We start from the raw sequence: 14,614 nt of genomic DNA on the forward strand, positions 1-14,614 counted from the left end.
GCTCACAAGGTCTTTGTAGGGCATCCCAAATATTTTCTGCATTCCCAAACAGTTTTTGAGTTGGTTTAACCAATTCCTCACCTGTGCAGGCAGCTCTCCGGAGCACTTCTTTCTCAGAGCCCTGGAGGTCTGGGACCCATGGCTCTTCCCCTCCTTCCAGCTGCGAGATCACATCAGGTTTGGAAACTGGAAACCCTACTCCAGGGAAAGAAAACAAGGGAGGTCAGTGGAATTTGTGGGATACTTGTCACAAAGAATATTCCATGGTTTTAATCCCAACTTATTTTTAAGCAGCAACATTTCAAGGCCATCTTCTTTGGCGCAAAGTGGCAGGACAGTTATTATTATTCTAAATCACAGTCATTACCTTAGTGCCTAAGGACCAACTAATAGTGAGTCCCCATTGTGCTAGACAAAGTACAAAACACAGAATAATAGGTGGCCCATGCCCTGAAGAATTTACCATCTAAATAGACAAGACAGACACAGAAGGGGGAAGGGGTAGAACCTACTGTTAGAATATAGGTATTCAGGACTGCCTGTAAAGCTTATACTTTAAGAACTTAGGTGTATTTTTATCACTTAGCTACTGAAAAGGGGTATAAAAACAAAGAATCAAAATCACAGTCCGCTGTGTGCGGGCATTCTCTCACTAGGATAGCCTCACACTTATTCTTAGGCTAAGGCCGTTTGCTAAGCAGCAGGGGCAGCCATAAGCTGGGAAGCATAGGGTCACATCCTCACATCCCAAACCAGTCACATGGACATAAGGTGGTACTGGGCTGTTAGGAAGACGATCCTGTCTGGATAGTCCCCATCACCACCAGATAAAGAAACAGATCTTAAGATGCTTAAAGAAAACGTAGTTTGATAGCATCCTGTCTGGCAAGAAATCACTTTTCAATGCTTGTGAAACCCTCATTTCTGTATTGTTCTATCTTTATGGCCACCACTTTTACCTTGTTAATCAGTCTGCTTCTCTAATTGTTTCTGTCTGCTATATAATTAATTTTGCTAGGTGTACGTTAATTAGGGTAGTGGGACATAATTGGTTAGAGAATTATGTTACAATATGTTAGAACTGGTTAGTTAAATTTCAGTACAATCATTGGTTAAGGTATAGCTGAGAATATTACTATATAAACCTGTGAGCTCTGCCTGTTCAGAGACTGTTCCTCGTTCAATGCACAGAGCAAGTTTTTGCTGGGACATTGGGCAGACTTCTAAAACACAGCAGGGTTTATTAGTCAGCTGAAACACAGCATTGGAAAGCCCTTAGATTAGCACCGGGAAGCAAAGAAGACAATACAGTCCATGCTGGCCAATGCCCTTGAGCCATGCTGCTGTAGAAAACAGTTTGGTTTCCTTTCACTGTGCCTGTCCATTAGTCTTCGCTCCGGCAGAGCTCCCTGCGTCTGCGAGCCCAGTTCTTCCTGCTCCCAAAAACATAACGAGTCCATGTATGCTTCATCAGCCAAGCAGAGATCCTCCCATGGACAGGTGTCAATTATTCCCTTGTCTCTGTCGGGTATTCCATTGATGTAGGTTGGTCCCAGCCAGTCCTTAATGACCCATTCATATCACCCCATGACAGCTATATGACACCTCATGTCTCCTTCTCTTTATAATCATAGCAATACCAATCACAGAGGGAAACTGAGGTGTGTATTGGCATCATACAAGTATCACCAAAATTCCTACCTCTGTCTCTCACACACACACACACACACTGCTCACAGCCCTTGGAGAGAAAGCAAAGCACAGGAGCTGGAGATTAGTCCAGTGAACACAGTGGAGGACAAGCTGCAATCCTCAAACTCCGGTCAAAAAGGAGAGGTATGTGGGTCCTCAACCATAGAGAGGGGCTGGCTGGAGGCCTGATACCTGAGAGGGCATTCCTTGAGCCGACAATGGAGGCTTGTCAAACTGTGACATTGCAGAAGCACATTTTGGGGAATTAGGAAATCTAGTGACTCAGGTATAATGGAAGGGAGAATGAAACTCCCCCACTGTGTAGAGAAGGCTGGGGAATTAACCACTAAAATTGAGGAGCAACAGCCTCTAATTCTTCCAGAAAAGGAGAATGTAAGAAACAAGAACTGGGCCACGCAACCTCAGGAGGGCCAGGCTCAAAGATCCAAGGAGCCTGGAGGGAAGACAGCTTGTGGCAGCTGCAGATGGGGAGAGCGGGGAAAAGACACTTTCCAAACTCTCACTCCTGTTGACCCAGACCTGATTTTCTGATCTATGACCTAGTCTCATGTCTTGTGGGCAATTTTATACTCGCTAGAGGTAAAATGTCATGTTCAGAGTATTGCTTATTAGCTTGGAACATGGGTGGAGGGGCAAGGAGGTGAACGGAAATAAATGGGTTATTAAGGGCAGGGACTACACTACAGCCAAGATCAAAGCTCTGAGATGGATCCACTGATGGTCGATGTAGCAGGTCAAGTAAAGACTCGCCAACTCAACTGCAGATCTCTCTCTCCAGTGGACCCCTGCACTCCACCCCTGACGAGAAGAGTAAGGTAAGTAGACCCTGCGGCAACTTGACCTAAGGTACAACGACTCCAGCTACATTATTCACGTAGCTGGAGCTGCACAGCGTAGGTCGACTTACCGCGGTAGTGTAGACATAGCGTAAGCTTGCAACAGTTAAGGGCCTTATATTACGTTCAGATTTTGTGGTTATGCAGTTATGCTGAAGTCTGGCCTAAGGAGAGAACCCCAGGTCAGATATTTTGCACCCTCATTTTGAGAGACAAACGAGTAACCACAAACAGGTGCAATGCACCACAGGATTCTGAAAGAAGGAAGTTTGGGGCGGGCTTTCACAATTAGGTTGCTATGCAGTGTCTCAGCAGTTGTACCGCATTCATATAAATAACTGTGAGTCGCCATGGACAAGGGCAAGTTGTACCCCAAGACGTAATCTTATGGGTGTAAAAATGGTTCAGGCTACACTACCACCCTGTGACATCACCAACAAAGTGCCCATTTGTGCCTGGGTAGCGGCCCTGCCATGGGAGGGAGGAATGCAGCAAGGACTGAGGATCGGTGACCAGGGTCTCTGTGCATAGACATGGGGAGGTTATATGGGGAAGGGGGTAATAAGTTAAAATAATATTTGGCTGGAAAAATGTTTAATGAAGTGAAACTGAACAAAAATAAAACTGGAGTATAGGCTCTAAAGCAATAAGGCTTGGGTGGGGATTCGGGGTTAAAGGTCTGGGATCCCCCACAGCTCTAGATCCCCAAACCTTTCGTCCCTCCCACTGACTCACCCAGCCCACTTCCTGGGTGCCCTTCCTCCACACTCCCCTCCCCTTCTTCCCATTACTCTCAGCCGACACCACTTCCCGGCACCGTGGGAACTTCTTGTGTTCCCTCCTCATCTCTCACTATCTCATTCCTCCCTGCTGCTTCTGAACTCTAACCCTGCACACACCCTCCCCATGTCCTGGCACCCCAGAATTATCTACTCCCCTGCTTCTCCTCCCCTCCCACAGCTCTGTTCTCCCTTCACCCGTGGGGTCCTGAAGGGCAAGATTATTCGCTCTCCTATTAATAGAGGAGCTCATCTGACTGTCACACAAGCCATCCATGAGTCATACACCTATTTACTCAATTTAGAATTCTACAGGCGACATATTTTCCTCTTAAAATGAGCAAAAGGCATGAAAGCTACAGTTATTAATGTAATTATTAATGTAGCCAATAAGGATATATTAAATGCAATTTTAAAATGACTGACAGCACCAAAAAACACATGTCCAAAAATTATACTAGTGTGTGGGAGATAAGGCAAAAAAAGGGGGGGCAAGGAAACTTCTCAAAACTTCTATGATGAATAAACGTGTGAAGTTATTACAACTCAGGTTCTTTAGAGACCCCACAGCTTCTAATAACCGAGGGGGCAGGACTCCTTACCCAGAAAGGCCACCGTCTCATAGTTCTCCTGCATGACATCTCTGTAGAGGGTTCTCTGAATGGGGTCCAGCAGAACCCCCTCTTCCCTGGTGAAATACACAGCCACTTCCTCGAAACTCACCGGCCCCTGAAAGAGCAAGAGTCCAACACTCAGTACCTGCTGCCCCAGTCACAACCCCACTAGTCACAGAACAGCACCACCAGGTAAATGGAAGCTACGAGGCACATGTTAACAGAGTCCCAGCCCAACTTGCTTAGAGCAGCCAGGAGGCATCAGAGGGTAGAAAGAAAGACATTTCTGTTTCCCAGCTGGCAGACAGAGGCAGGTTCTTCACATTTATCACATAGCTACTAGCCAGAGCTTGATAGAGGAGATGGGGCCGTCTCTGGACCCTGCTGGTGACTCCCTGGTAGGAATCCCAACACTCTCCAAATAAAATATATGGAAGAAAGGGGAAGTCAAGAGTAAAGAATATAAGTTAGAAGGTCAGAATTGTAGAAAATTGGTAAGTGAAGCTATCAGAAATCAATGATCAATCAATGAAAATAAGAAGGAAGTTTTTAGAAGTATACTAAGTACAAAATTAATCCTAACAATAGTAGTGGTAAATGACTAGACAGAAATGGCAGAATTATCAAAAATAATGCAGAAGAGGTAGAAGTGTTCAATAAATATTTCTGTCCTGGATTTGGAGAAAAACAGATGATCTACTAATATCATAAGATGCTGATACAAACATGACACATGCACACAAATAGGAAAATCATATTCAGCAAATCATAACAATTTCCCCATAGGATTTTTCCCTGCTAATGGACATTTTAGGTTCTGCCACACTGTGAAGCACAGAGTGAGCTTATTCCAGTACAGGCCTAGCCCCCTCCCACCAGTGTGTAACCCTCTGAGACAGGATGAAACCCTCCCAGTAACAGAATCTCTGTATTACTCTTATAAAGTTTGCGGACGATGCAAGCTGGGAGGGGTTGCAAGTGCTTTGGAGGATAGTATTAAAATTCAAAATGTTCTGGACAAACTGGAGAAATGGTCTGAAGTAAATAGGATGGCATTCAATACGGACAAATCCAAAGTACTTCACATAGGAAGGAACAGTCAGTTGCACACATACAACATGGGAAATGACTGCCTTGGAAGGAGTACTACTGGGGGTCATAGTGGATCAAAAGCTAAATATGAGCAACAGCATTACACTACTGCAATGTAAAATCAATCGCTGAGAGGTAACGGGCCCTGGGATTGGCCCATCCACCCAAGACGGAGTCGTCACTTCTCACTAGTCAGCTGGCAAGGTAACGCAAGGCTCAAGTGACCAGCCTTGCTCCATCCCAAACTATCAGTGGAAAACTATTGGGGCACCACCAAACAACTGAAACTGGGGTTGGGGGGAGCTGACGGTAACACAAATTTAATCATCCGAAATCCCAGATATGAATAGTTTAAAGGTACACGTTACACATTGTATGGGGTGGAGGGGCAGGCCACAGTGTATAGGGGAGGGGACTTGTTTGGAGGAGGGGCAGACTGGGCACAGCTAGGGCATGGCTGGACTAGGAGCAGAAGGCCCAGCTGGGGCACGACCATGTCAGAGATTTCTCTCATTGGCTCTGTTACAAACTGCCCATGACAAACACTTGAAAGAAGGGGAGACGGAGCTGAAAATGGTGGCAGAGGAAGAAGGTGGCGAAGGAGAGACATTTGAAAGCATGACCATTATTCCCATTCCGCCATAGCAAATAAAAGTACAAGAGAAGGGAGCTGCACTTCAGAATCACCCAGCACCTATGTGGAAAGAGCACTGGACAGGGACTATTCCTGGCTCTGGCACAGGCCTGCTGGGTGACCTTGGGTAAGTCATTGCACTTCTCTGTGCCTCTGATTGCAAACTTGTGTGAGACCCAAAACTGCCTATAGGGCTTCTAACTCCTCCTGCCAACATCGCTCTGTGCAAAAAAGCTAGAAAATTCACTTACAAAAAACATTATGAACGCAGGATTTGAGGTTGCCTGGAGCTGTCTGCCCCTCCAGAAGAGAGATCAGCAAAACTCAAACTTGTAATAATCAGGAAATGCAGAGATAAGGTACACACCAGCGTAATTCTAATTCTGACCCATGGGAGCAGTGACCCTTTCTTTAGTCCTACAACACACTTATGTGCACCCGGCCATTTGAAATAGTGCCTGTCACTAAAGTACGAGGGAAAACAACAACCAGGGCACACAATAAAGCTCTTTATCTTTGCTAAGACGGAATTTGGTTTTAAGTGAGCTGCACCATACAGGAGCTACCGACACCTGTTCTACACTCAGACACTGAGCCTGCTCCCCAGAAACAGCCGCACACTTGGTCAATTGAACTCCTCTTCACCCCTTTTTACAAGTGTTTCATCCTTACTCACACAAGTTCCAGCTGACATTCCACATTCACTTACCCATCGTTAAGCACACAGACTGCTCTCAGATCCCACCTCGCTGCTGATCATTTCCATGGTAAACAGTCCCCTGTTTCCTCCTGACAACATGCCCAGCTCAGTGCAGAAATGATACAGACTGGAAGCTCAAAGTACACCTACACCTCTTTCCTTTCATCGCACACATGGGGGGGGACTCAGACCCAGATCGCCTCATATCACAATCTCACCTCCACCAAGCTGTTCTAACTAATGTCTCTACCTTTCAGTGCAGCCACACCTAACAGAGTGGTGAGTGCAGGCAGCTACCTCCCCGTGGCTGTTGCCAGCTCCAGGGGGCAGAGTTAAGGTTGCACTGGCATGCATGTTAGCTCTGTACTTCCAAGTTTTTGGAGGTTTGACTTTTGCTGAACTTGACATTCTGGCAGGGCCCAACATACTGCGGGGCAACCTTACCTCTGCATTAATGAAGGGGTCAGTGACAGGATGAATGTTCAGTACATTCCCAGAAAGTGATAACTCCTCATCCCTGCCTGCCATTCACACAGGCAGAAAAGCCCTGGGCAAGCCAAGCCTCTGTGGGGAAAGAGAAGGGGATAGAGCTTAGAGTTTCTCTGCCAGTCAGGAAGGGGTAGCAGCGCGGGAAGACTGGCAGCGGATAGTTGGAGGGGTGAAGAGGTTTGGGGTAGGGTGGGGGCAGAAGCAGCTGGGGCTGAGCAGTCACCATGGGGGACACTTGCTCCTCCTGTGCCCCTTCCACACCCTCTTGCGAGTAGAGAATGACCACCCTCTCCCCACCCCCAGGGGCAGCCGTGTCTCAGGACTCTCCCAAGTTGCACCCACTAACTCTCTTCCCATTTGGGGTGTAGCTCAGGGCAACAATTTCCCACCAAGATGAACCCAGCCGGCCGCAGCCGTTCTGGTGCCACAGGGGCCTCTGGTGGGTGAAGGGCAGAACCGCAGCACTTCTCGGGCAGAATGGATCTCCTGCATGCCAAAAAAAAAAAAAGAAAAGAAAAGAAATTCCGTGCTGGACGTGAATTCTGTGCGTACGCAGCGGTGCAGAATTCCCACATGAGTAACTCACACCCTGCACAAACATCACCTGCTCACTCCCATCTCTTCTCCCTGTGTCTCCGAGCTGCCGCTGTCATTAATGCACACAGGCTTTCTCTCCCGTTAGTGCTGGCAAGACCCAATCCAGTGACAGGACTGAACCCTTGTTTTCCCATCACATGGGACAGTCTCAGCTGAGGGGGAGGTGAGATCGGAAGGGGGTACAAAGGGAAAAGAGTTGTTGTAGCCATGTTGGTCCCAGGATATCAAAGAGAGGGATTTTTAATTGGTTCTAAAAGAAATTACCTCCAAGAGATCGGAAAGTGGCAGAAGGAGACATAAACAGGAAGAGAGAGCTCAGGATGCTAAAGCAAACATTTTCAAGCCCCTGGAAGGAATTACATTTCCCATCTGCCCTTCTGTGTGTTTGTGTCTTATATGAAGGACCACTCCATTCCTCTCACAGCAGCAAGGGGAGACTGCAGCCAGCCCCTGAGGGTCCTTCCCCATCCTGGGATGTGAAGGATCCTTGTCCCTTAGGTTCCACAGTGGCCAAAGGAGTTTACTAGTACTCCCTCCCCAGACTCCCGGGGGCAGCCAGGGATAATTAGTGGGTTATGAGAGTTAGAAGATGAAAATTCATGAAGAACAATGATATTTGTATGTTTATTACTAAATCCCCAGACACCCATGAATCCCCGTCCTTTTTCCGATGAGCTATAAATACCTAAGGGACTCAGCTACTGATCCTGCAGTGAGTTTCCGCCCCTCCCCACATTCTATAGCAGTACTTTTAAGAACAGGCCAGGGAAACGGAAATACTTTGAACCAAATTCCAGAAGCTGCTGAGCATGCACAAGTTAAAATGACACCAAGACTCCGTTTCTCCAAGGACCTGGCTCCTAGTGCAAAAGTACAGCCATTCCCCAGAAATCTGAAATGGCAACTTCATAACCGATAGAATGTTATTTATCTATTGACTTCTGGGAATTACCAATAAAAGAAACAACCAGTGAAGGTGATACCATGAGGGAAAGATCTGATGTGTCTTTACAAATCAGTATAATCTAATCTGGGACTTTATACGCTAAAATGCCTTAGTCGTAGCCCTATGACCATTGCCTGGTGTCACTATGGGGCAGAATTAAGGTTGGGTGTCTTAGCTATGAATTTCCATCCCACAGCACATTGTGATTGCTGTTAAGTGGGTTTGGCAAAATTCATTCTGTCTATTTCTTTTTTTAATTTCAATAGATGATATAGATATTTATTTTTAAGCCCTTTTTTCAATGTTTACAATTTCAATGTTCAGATCTGTGGGAAGTTATGGGGGTGGTCAGACAACAATTATTTAATTACAGTAAATGTTGAGATTCAAAAAGCCAAATCTTTATAACTATTCAAACACAAATTGTCAATGTCACATGCAAAATATACAGTGTAAATATCCATAAATCAAACTCTACTTTCTCCAGAAGCATTTCTATATTTTACCTATTTAAACATTTTTTCATCTCTGTGTGTACAGTGAAATCAACATTTACTGCAATTTATTCATAAAAATCCAATCCTTTCAAGCGTACTTTCAAGTAATGAAGTATTTTAATTCTTTCACTTCCTAGACTGTAATGCTTCCTTTGAGGATAATTACATCCTCCCTGTGATGTATTTTACTCTCAGTACCGTAACCCCATCGTGATGTAGCTCCTGTCTGGGAGCTCTGCTGAGGCCAGTGGCATTATGATCAGAAGGGGACACTCTCACACATGAGCAGAGACACATGGGGGAGGGTGGAGGATGAGGTAACATGGAGACTACCAGGGTTGAACATGGCCCAGCAGAGTGTGGGGAACAAACTCCCTCTCAGTCTCTCCTCTCTCCCACCTCCCAGAGTCAGTAACTCTGATAAATCATTCCCTGAAATCTAAATAGCCCCAGTATGCGAGACAGTGACTGATGCAGGTGTCTAAGGGGCTGCAGCGCCAACCCCCTGCCTGGACGAGGGGGATGAAGAACTGCGGTAGAAACGGGTTAGGCTAGGAGAGGGCACAGCTGATGTGGGACTGGGAGCTCAGTTGACCAATAGACAGAACTCGTGGTGGGTTGGGACAAGAAGTTAACAGGACTCAGTAGAGGCACTTCTGTGTATTTTCCCCGTTTACCATCCTGACATGTATTTAATTTTGAAACTTTTCATTCAGATTTAAATGCATTGGAGCGAAGCTCTGTTGAGGCATTTCCACTTACAGTGGTACAGTTTTAATTAGGTGCTTAATCAGATGCAAATGGAACACAAAGCAGGCAATAATTGGTGTGCTTTCCTTCATTAACTTGACTGTGTGCGGTACATAGCTTTTAAAAAGAAAAGATGCTGTGAGAGAGTGTCAAAATTTCAGGCATTAAGACATGGAAATTAGGTGTCAGTTCAGTTCTCATGCGTTTATCTCATAATTTTAATTTCGGTTTTGAATCAGTATTAATACTACATTGTTTTCATAGTATTAGAGTCTATTTGTATAATCGTTTGGAAGATTTCATTGGATATTGTGAACCAACCATCTTAACCTTTTATTTTGAGATTACTAAATACAATCCAGCGCCCCACTCCTGAAAGTCTGCAACCCCTGGCCGGTGACATGCTCCCTAGAGAGCAAACACCTGACAAGCCCTTTTACCCTAAAAAGTGCTTTTGGCTCTTTGACATTGTTTTGACGCCACCTGAAAATGCTATAGGTAACCAGGTAATTACAGGTTTCAGAGGAGCAGCCGTGTTAGTCTGTATCCGCAAAAAGAAAAAGGAGGACTTGTGGCACCTTAGAGACTTGTTAGTCTCTAAGGTGCCCCAAGTCCTCCTTTTCTTTTTGCAGGTAATTACAGCGTACCTTCACTAGGTATAGTTCTACTAGCTATGTGCCAAAATTCAAATGGTTCTGTTTGGTTTATCTTTCATTCAGCTTTGCAATTATTAGATCTCATTTAACAACTGGAACTGAAATAACCAAAGCAAGTTAAGAAGAGAGTGGCCTCGGGCACAGGCAGGGGGAAAACAATAAAGAGAAAGAACTGACTATGCAAAAAGGAACATCCCAAACTATCAGAGCCCCAGACCCCCGTCCAACTGGATCCACCCCAGCCAGGCATATCAAGCTGGGCCCCTGAAAAATCGCCCATCCCGTCTGGCAGTGAACGCCGCGTGTTCCAGATGGAGCTATGGTGTGTGTGTCTGCTCCGCTGACATGCTGCTTTGGTACGGAAGCCACCACGGCCACAGGGAGCAGGGACATGGACTCCTACAAAACAAAATCCAACACCGTGTCCCCTCCCACCTCCGCACGGTCTGCCATCCCTTCCCCCACCTCCACATGGCCACTCTCAGCCTATTGCTAACAGTTCCTTCCAGCCTTCAGCAGTGTAAATAAATAAAACATGATGTTACAACAGGTAGATCATGCCAGAGCAACTTGATCTCCTTCTGTGAGAAGGTCACTTTTTTTTGGACAAAGGAAATGCAGTAGCTCTAATCTATGTGGAAGTCAGTAGGTATTCGATACAGTTCCATATGGGAAACTATTCGTTAAATTGGAGAAGATGGGGATTAAGATGAGCACTGAAAGGTCGATAAGGAATTGGTTACAGGGGAGATTACAAGGGGTCATGGTGAACGGTGAGTTGTCAGGCTGGAGGGAGGTTACTAGTGGCGTTCCTCAGAGGTCAGTCTTGGGAACGATCTTATTCCACATTTTTATTAGTAACCTTGGCACAAAAAGTGGGGGTGTGACACAAAGCTGGGAGGGATTGCTAACATGGAGGAGGCCAGGAATATCATCCAAGATCTGCATGACCTTGAAAGCTGGAGTAATAGAAAATGGGATGAAAATCAGTAGTGCAAAATTATGCACTTAGGGACTAACAACAAGAATTTTGCAAATCAACTGAGGACTTATCAGTTGGAAGTCACGGAGGAGGAGAAAGACCTAGGTGTATTGGTTGATCACAAGATAATTATAAGCTGCCAATGGGACGCGGGCGTGAAATAGGTTAATGCAGTCCTAGGATGCATCAGGCGAGGTATTTCCAGTAGACACAGGGAAGGGTTAGTCCTGTTATACAAGGTACCGATGAGACCTCATCTGAAATACTGTGGGCCATTCTGGTCTCCCATGTTTAAGAAGGATGAATTCAAAGTGGAACTGGTGCAGAGAAGAGCTACTAGGATGACCCGAGGAATGGAAAACCTGCCTTATGAGAAGAGACTCAAAGACCTTGGCTTGTTTAGCCGAACCAAAAGAAGGCTGAGGGGAGATAGGATTGCTCTCTATACATACATCACAAGGATAAATACCAGGGAAGGAGAGGAGTTATTTAGGTTAAGCACCAATGTTGACCCTAGAACAAATGGATACTGGCCATCAGTAAGTTTTGGCTTGAAATTAGGCGAAGGTTTCTAACCATCGAAGTGAAGTTTTGGAACAGCCTCCCAAGGGGAGCAGTGGGGGCAAAAGAACCAACCGGTTTCCAGACTGAGCTCAATACCTTTATGGAGGGGATGGTACGATGGGACTGCCTACAATGCCATGTAGCTGATCTGCGACTGCTAGCAGCAAATATCTCCAAAGGCCGGTGATGGGACACTAGATGGGGAGCGCTCTGAGTTACTACAGAGACTTCTTTCCCAGGTGTCTGGCTGCTGGCTCTTGCCCATATGCTCAGGGTCTAACTGATTGCCATATTTGGGGATGGGAAGGAATTTTGCACAGACTTAGATTGGCAGAGACCCAGGGGGTTGGGGTTTTTTCCCTTCCTCTTCAGCATGGGGCATGGCATGGGTCATTTGCAGGTTTAAACTAGGGTAAATGGTGGATTTTTTTGTAATTTAAGGTCTTTAAATAATGATTTGAGGATACACTGATGGCGATCAGGGACCCATTGTGCTGCACTTTGCAGAGAGCCTGACTGAGATCAGCACCCCCATTGTGCTGGGCACTGCACAGACAGAGAGGGACAGTCCTTCCCCCAAAGCAATCACAATCCAAGTAGACAATGGGTAGGAGGAAAACAGAGAGGGGCTGGGACTCCCCAAAGTCACCAAGCAGATCAGTGACAGAGCCAGGAACAGACTGTGCAAACTCCAGAGCCCCAACACTCTCAGCTTGGAAAGGTCCCCAGACCCCACTGTATTAGGCTGCGGGAAGAGGTGGTTTGTCCATGGAGGCACAGGCTGTCCTGGCAGGGCAGCTCAGCTGCCGTCCCTGCACACAGCTGGGGGGGGGGTGTCCCCCGGGTCAGGAGAAGTCAGTGTCCAGTCGTGTGGGGCTGTGCTCCTGGCTCGTACCTCCAGCACTCACTGCTGCCCCTCCGTTACCAGCTGCACCGTTCAGCCAGCCCCAGGCCTCAGTGAGGTCACTGTCCCCCTCCCCACCCCAAACCGTCCGACTGGGACATGGTGCACCCGTGCCAATCAGACTGCACTAGTGTAAATTGTGTCTGTACTAAGGGTTTGCACCAGTGCCTAAAACACCGGCGTGGCAGAGACCTTCAGTACCCCAAACAGCACTCGAACTGGGATCTCTTTCTAGCTCTGTCACGGACAGCCTGCGTGACCTTGGACACGTCAATGTTTCTCCTCCCAACTTTCGTCTATTTACCCAGCTGCCCACTCACTGGGGTCTCCTCTCTCTCTCTCCAGAGCTGCTCACCCCTAAGGTCTGTGTGGGTGGCCCCAGGGCCAAGGTAGCTCAGCTCTGGAAGAGTCTCACAAGGGCGGCTGTGGAGTCTCTCTCTCTGGAAGTTTTTAAGAGCCGGGAGGACAAAACTCTGTCGGAGATAATCTACCTGCACTTGGTCCTGCCTCGGCAGAGAGAGCTGGGCTTGCTGACGTCTTGAGGTCCTGGCCAGCCCTACATTTCTATGGTGCGATGCAATCTATACGTAGAAAAACACAACCCACAGAATAAAACCCACCGCCGCCAGGCCAGGCAAGTGGGGGGAAAACCCCCAAGCCCCCCAGACCTCCTCGGCGCCGCGCGGGCCAGGTGTGGGTCAGCGGGGAAACCCGAGGGCGTTTCCCGTCGCCGTTGGGCCGAGGGACCGAGCGAGAAGAGGCCGCGCTGGCAGGGAAACGCACCCCCCGGCTGGCGCGCGGGGGGCAAGGGCGAAGTCGCAGGCGGGGGTCGTACGTTACCGCTGGCGGGACGGGGCCCAACGCTCGGGGCCCAGCCCGGTCGAGCGGACGAGGAGGGAGCAAGTGGGGGGGGGGGATTTGGGGGATATTTTCTAGCCATCAGTTGGGGGGGGGACGGGTCACAAACCCCCCCTTTGACAAGAGGCGAGAAACCCCCCCGGAGCGGGCGGGGGGGGATTTCACGGGGCCGGGGGAGGGGGAGGGGGGGCCGTTTGAAGGGATTTTATGGGACTGCCCAGCACAGACAGGCACAAAGTGGGTCCCCCTCCTTCACACGGGCCGCGGGGGGGGCAGTTTGAAGGGGCCCGGGGGGGGGGCGGTGCCTGGACCAGGGAAGGGGGCAGCAGCGGGGGATGGGCGGGGGCAGCAGCGGGGGATGGGCAGGTGCCCCCCCCCCCCGCTTCTCCCAGGGACCAGAGACACTTCAACCCCCCCCCCCCCGCCCACTACGGAGGCCGAACCGGGACCAACCAGCGCAGGCCCCGCCCCCGGCCCGGCGGGGGGGGTCTCGGCCCAGTTCCCCCCCCCTCGAGGTGCGGCTCGGACCCCGCCCGGCTCTTACCGGCTCTGCCCCGCGCGGGCCCCGGAAGTGACGTACCCAGGGGGGCGGGCGGGGGGGGGAGGGGAGGGGGGAAGGAGGAGGCACGTGACGGTTGCGGCCGTTAGGGCCGTTGGAGCGCGGCGCGCGCGCGCGGGGCTGTGAGGCGGCGCCGCCCCTTCCCCCCCCCCCGTTGGGGGGCGGGGTTCTCCACAGCCCCGCCCCTTGCCCCGCCCGCCGCTCCCGGCCCCGCCCCTTGCCCCGCCCGCCGCTCCCGGGGAGCTCGGGGGACCCCCCCCCCCACCGGGGCAGGGGGCGAACCGGGCCCGGCCCCTCCCCCACCCCCGGCAGGAGCCGCGGGGGCGGGGGGGGCGGGGACAGGCTCCTGCCCCTCCCCCCCCGCGGGGGGGCCGGCATTAACCCCTCCCTGCCCGGGGGGGGAGGGGCAGCCCCTGGGCCGGAGCCCCCCCCCCGCCGCCCGAG

The 14,614-nt window shown here is 49.3% G+C and overlaps 1 protein-coding gene across 8 annotated transcripts in view; it reads right to left on the reverse strand.

Annotated features, from left to right (window-relative positions):
• The window catches only part of LOC140904195 (uncharacterized), a 48,330-nt gene extending 34,113 nt beyond the window's left edge, over positions 1-14,217 (reverse strand). The window contains exons 1-4 of one of the 8 annotated variants that reach the window (XM_073326550.1): positions 14,156-14,175; positions 13,245-13,334; positions 3,931-4,057; positions 82-195 (exon numbers count right to left, since the gene is read on the reverse strand). In XM_073326550.1, coding sequence (XP_073182651.1) covers positions 82-195; positions 3,931-3,964 — 148 coding nt within the window. In that variant the 5' untranslated portion in view covers positions 3,965-4,057; positions 13,245-13,334; positions 14,156-14,175. The other 7 variants (XM_073326549.1, XM_073326552.1, XM_073326551.1 and 4 more) reach the window with 7 other exon arrangements.
• Positions 14,218-14,614: the final 397 nt, after the last annotated feature.

The sequence above is a fragment of the Lepidochelys kempii genome, chromosome 28 (genome assembly GCF_965140265.1).
Source record: "Lepidochelys kempii isolate rLepKem1 chromosome 28, rLepKem1.hap2, whole genome shotgun sequence".
In the NCBI taxonomy this organism is placed as follows: Eukaryota; Metazoa; Chordata; order Testudines; family Cheloniidae; genus Lepidochelys; species Lepidochelys kempii.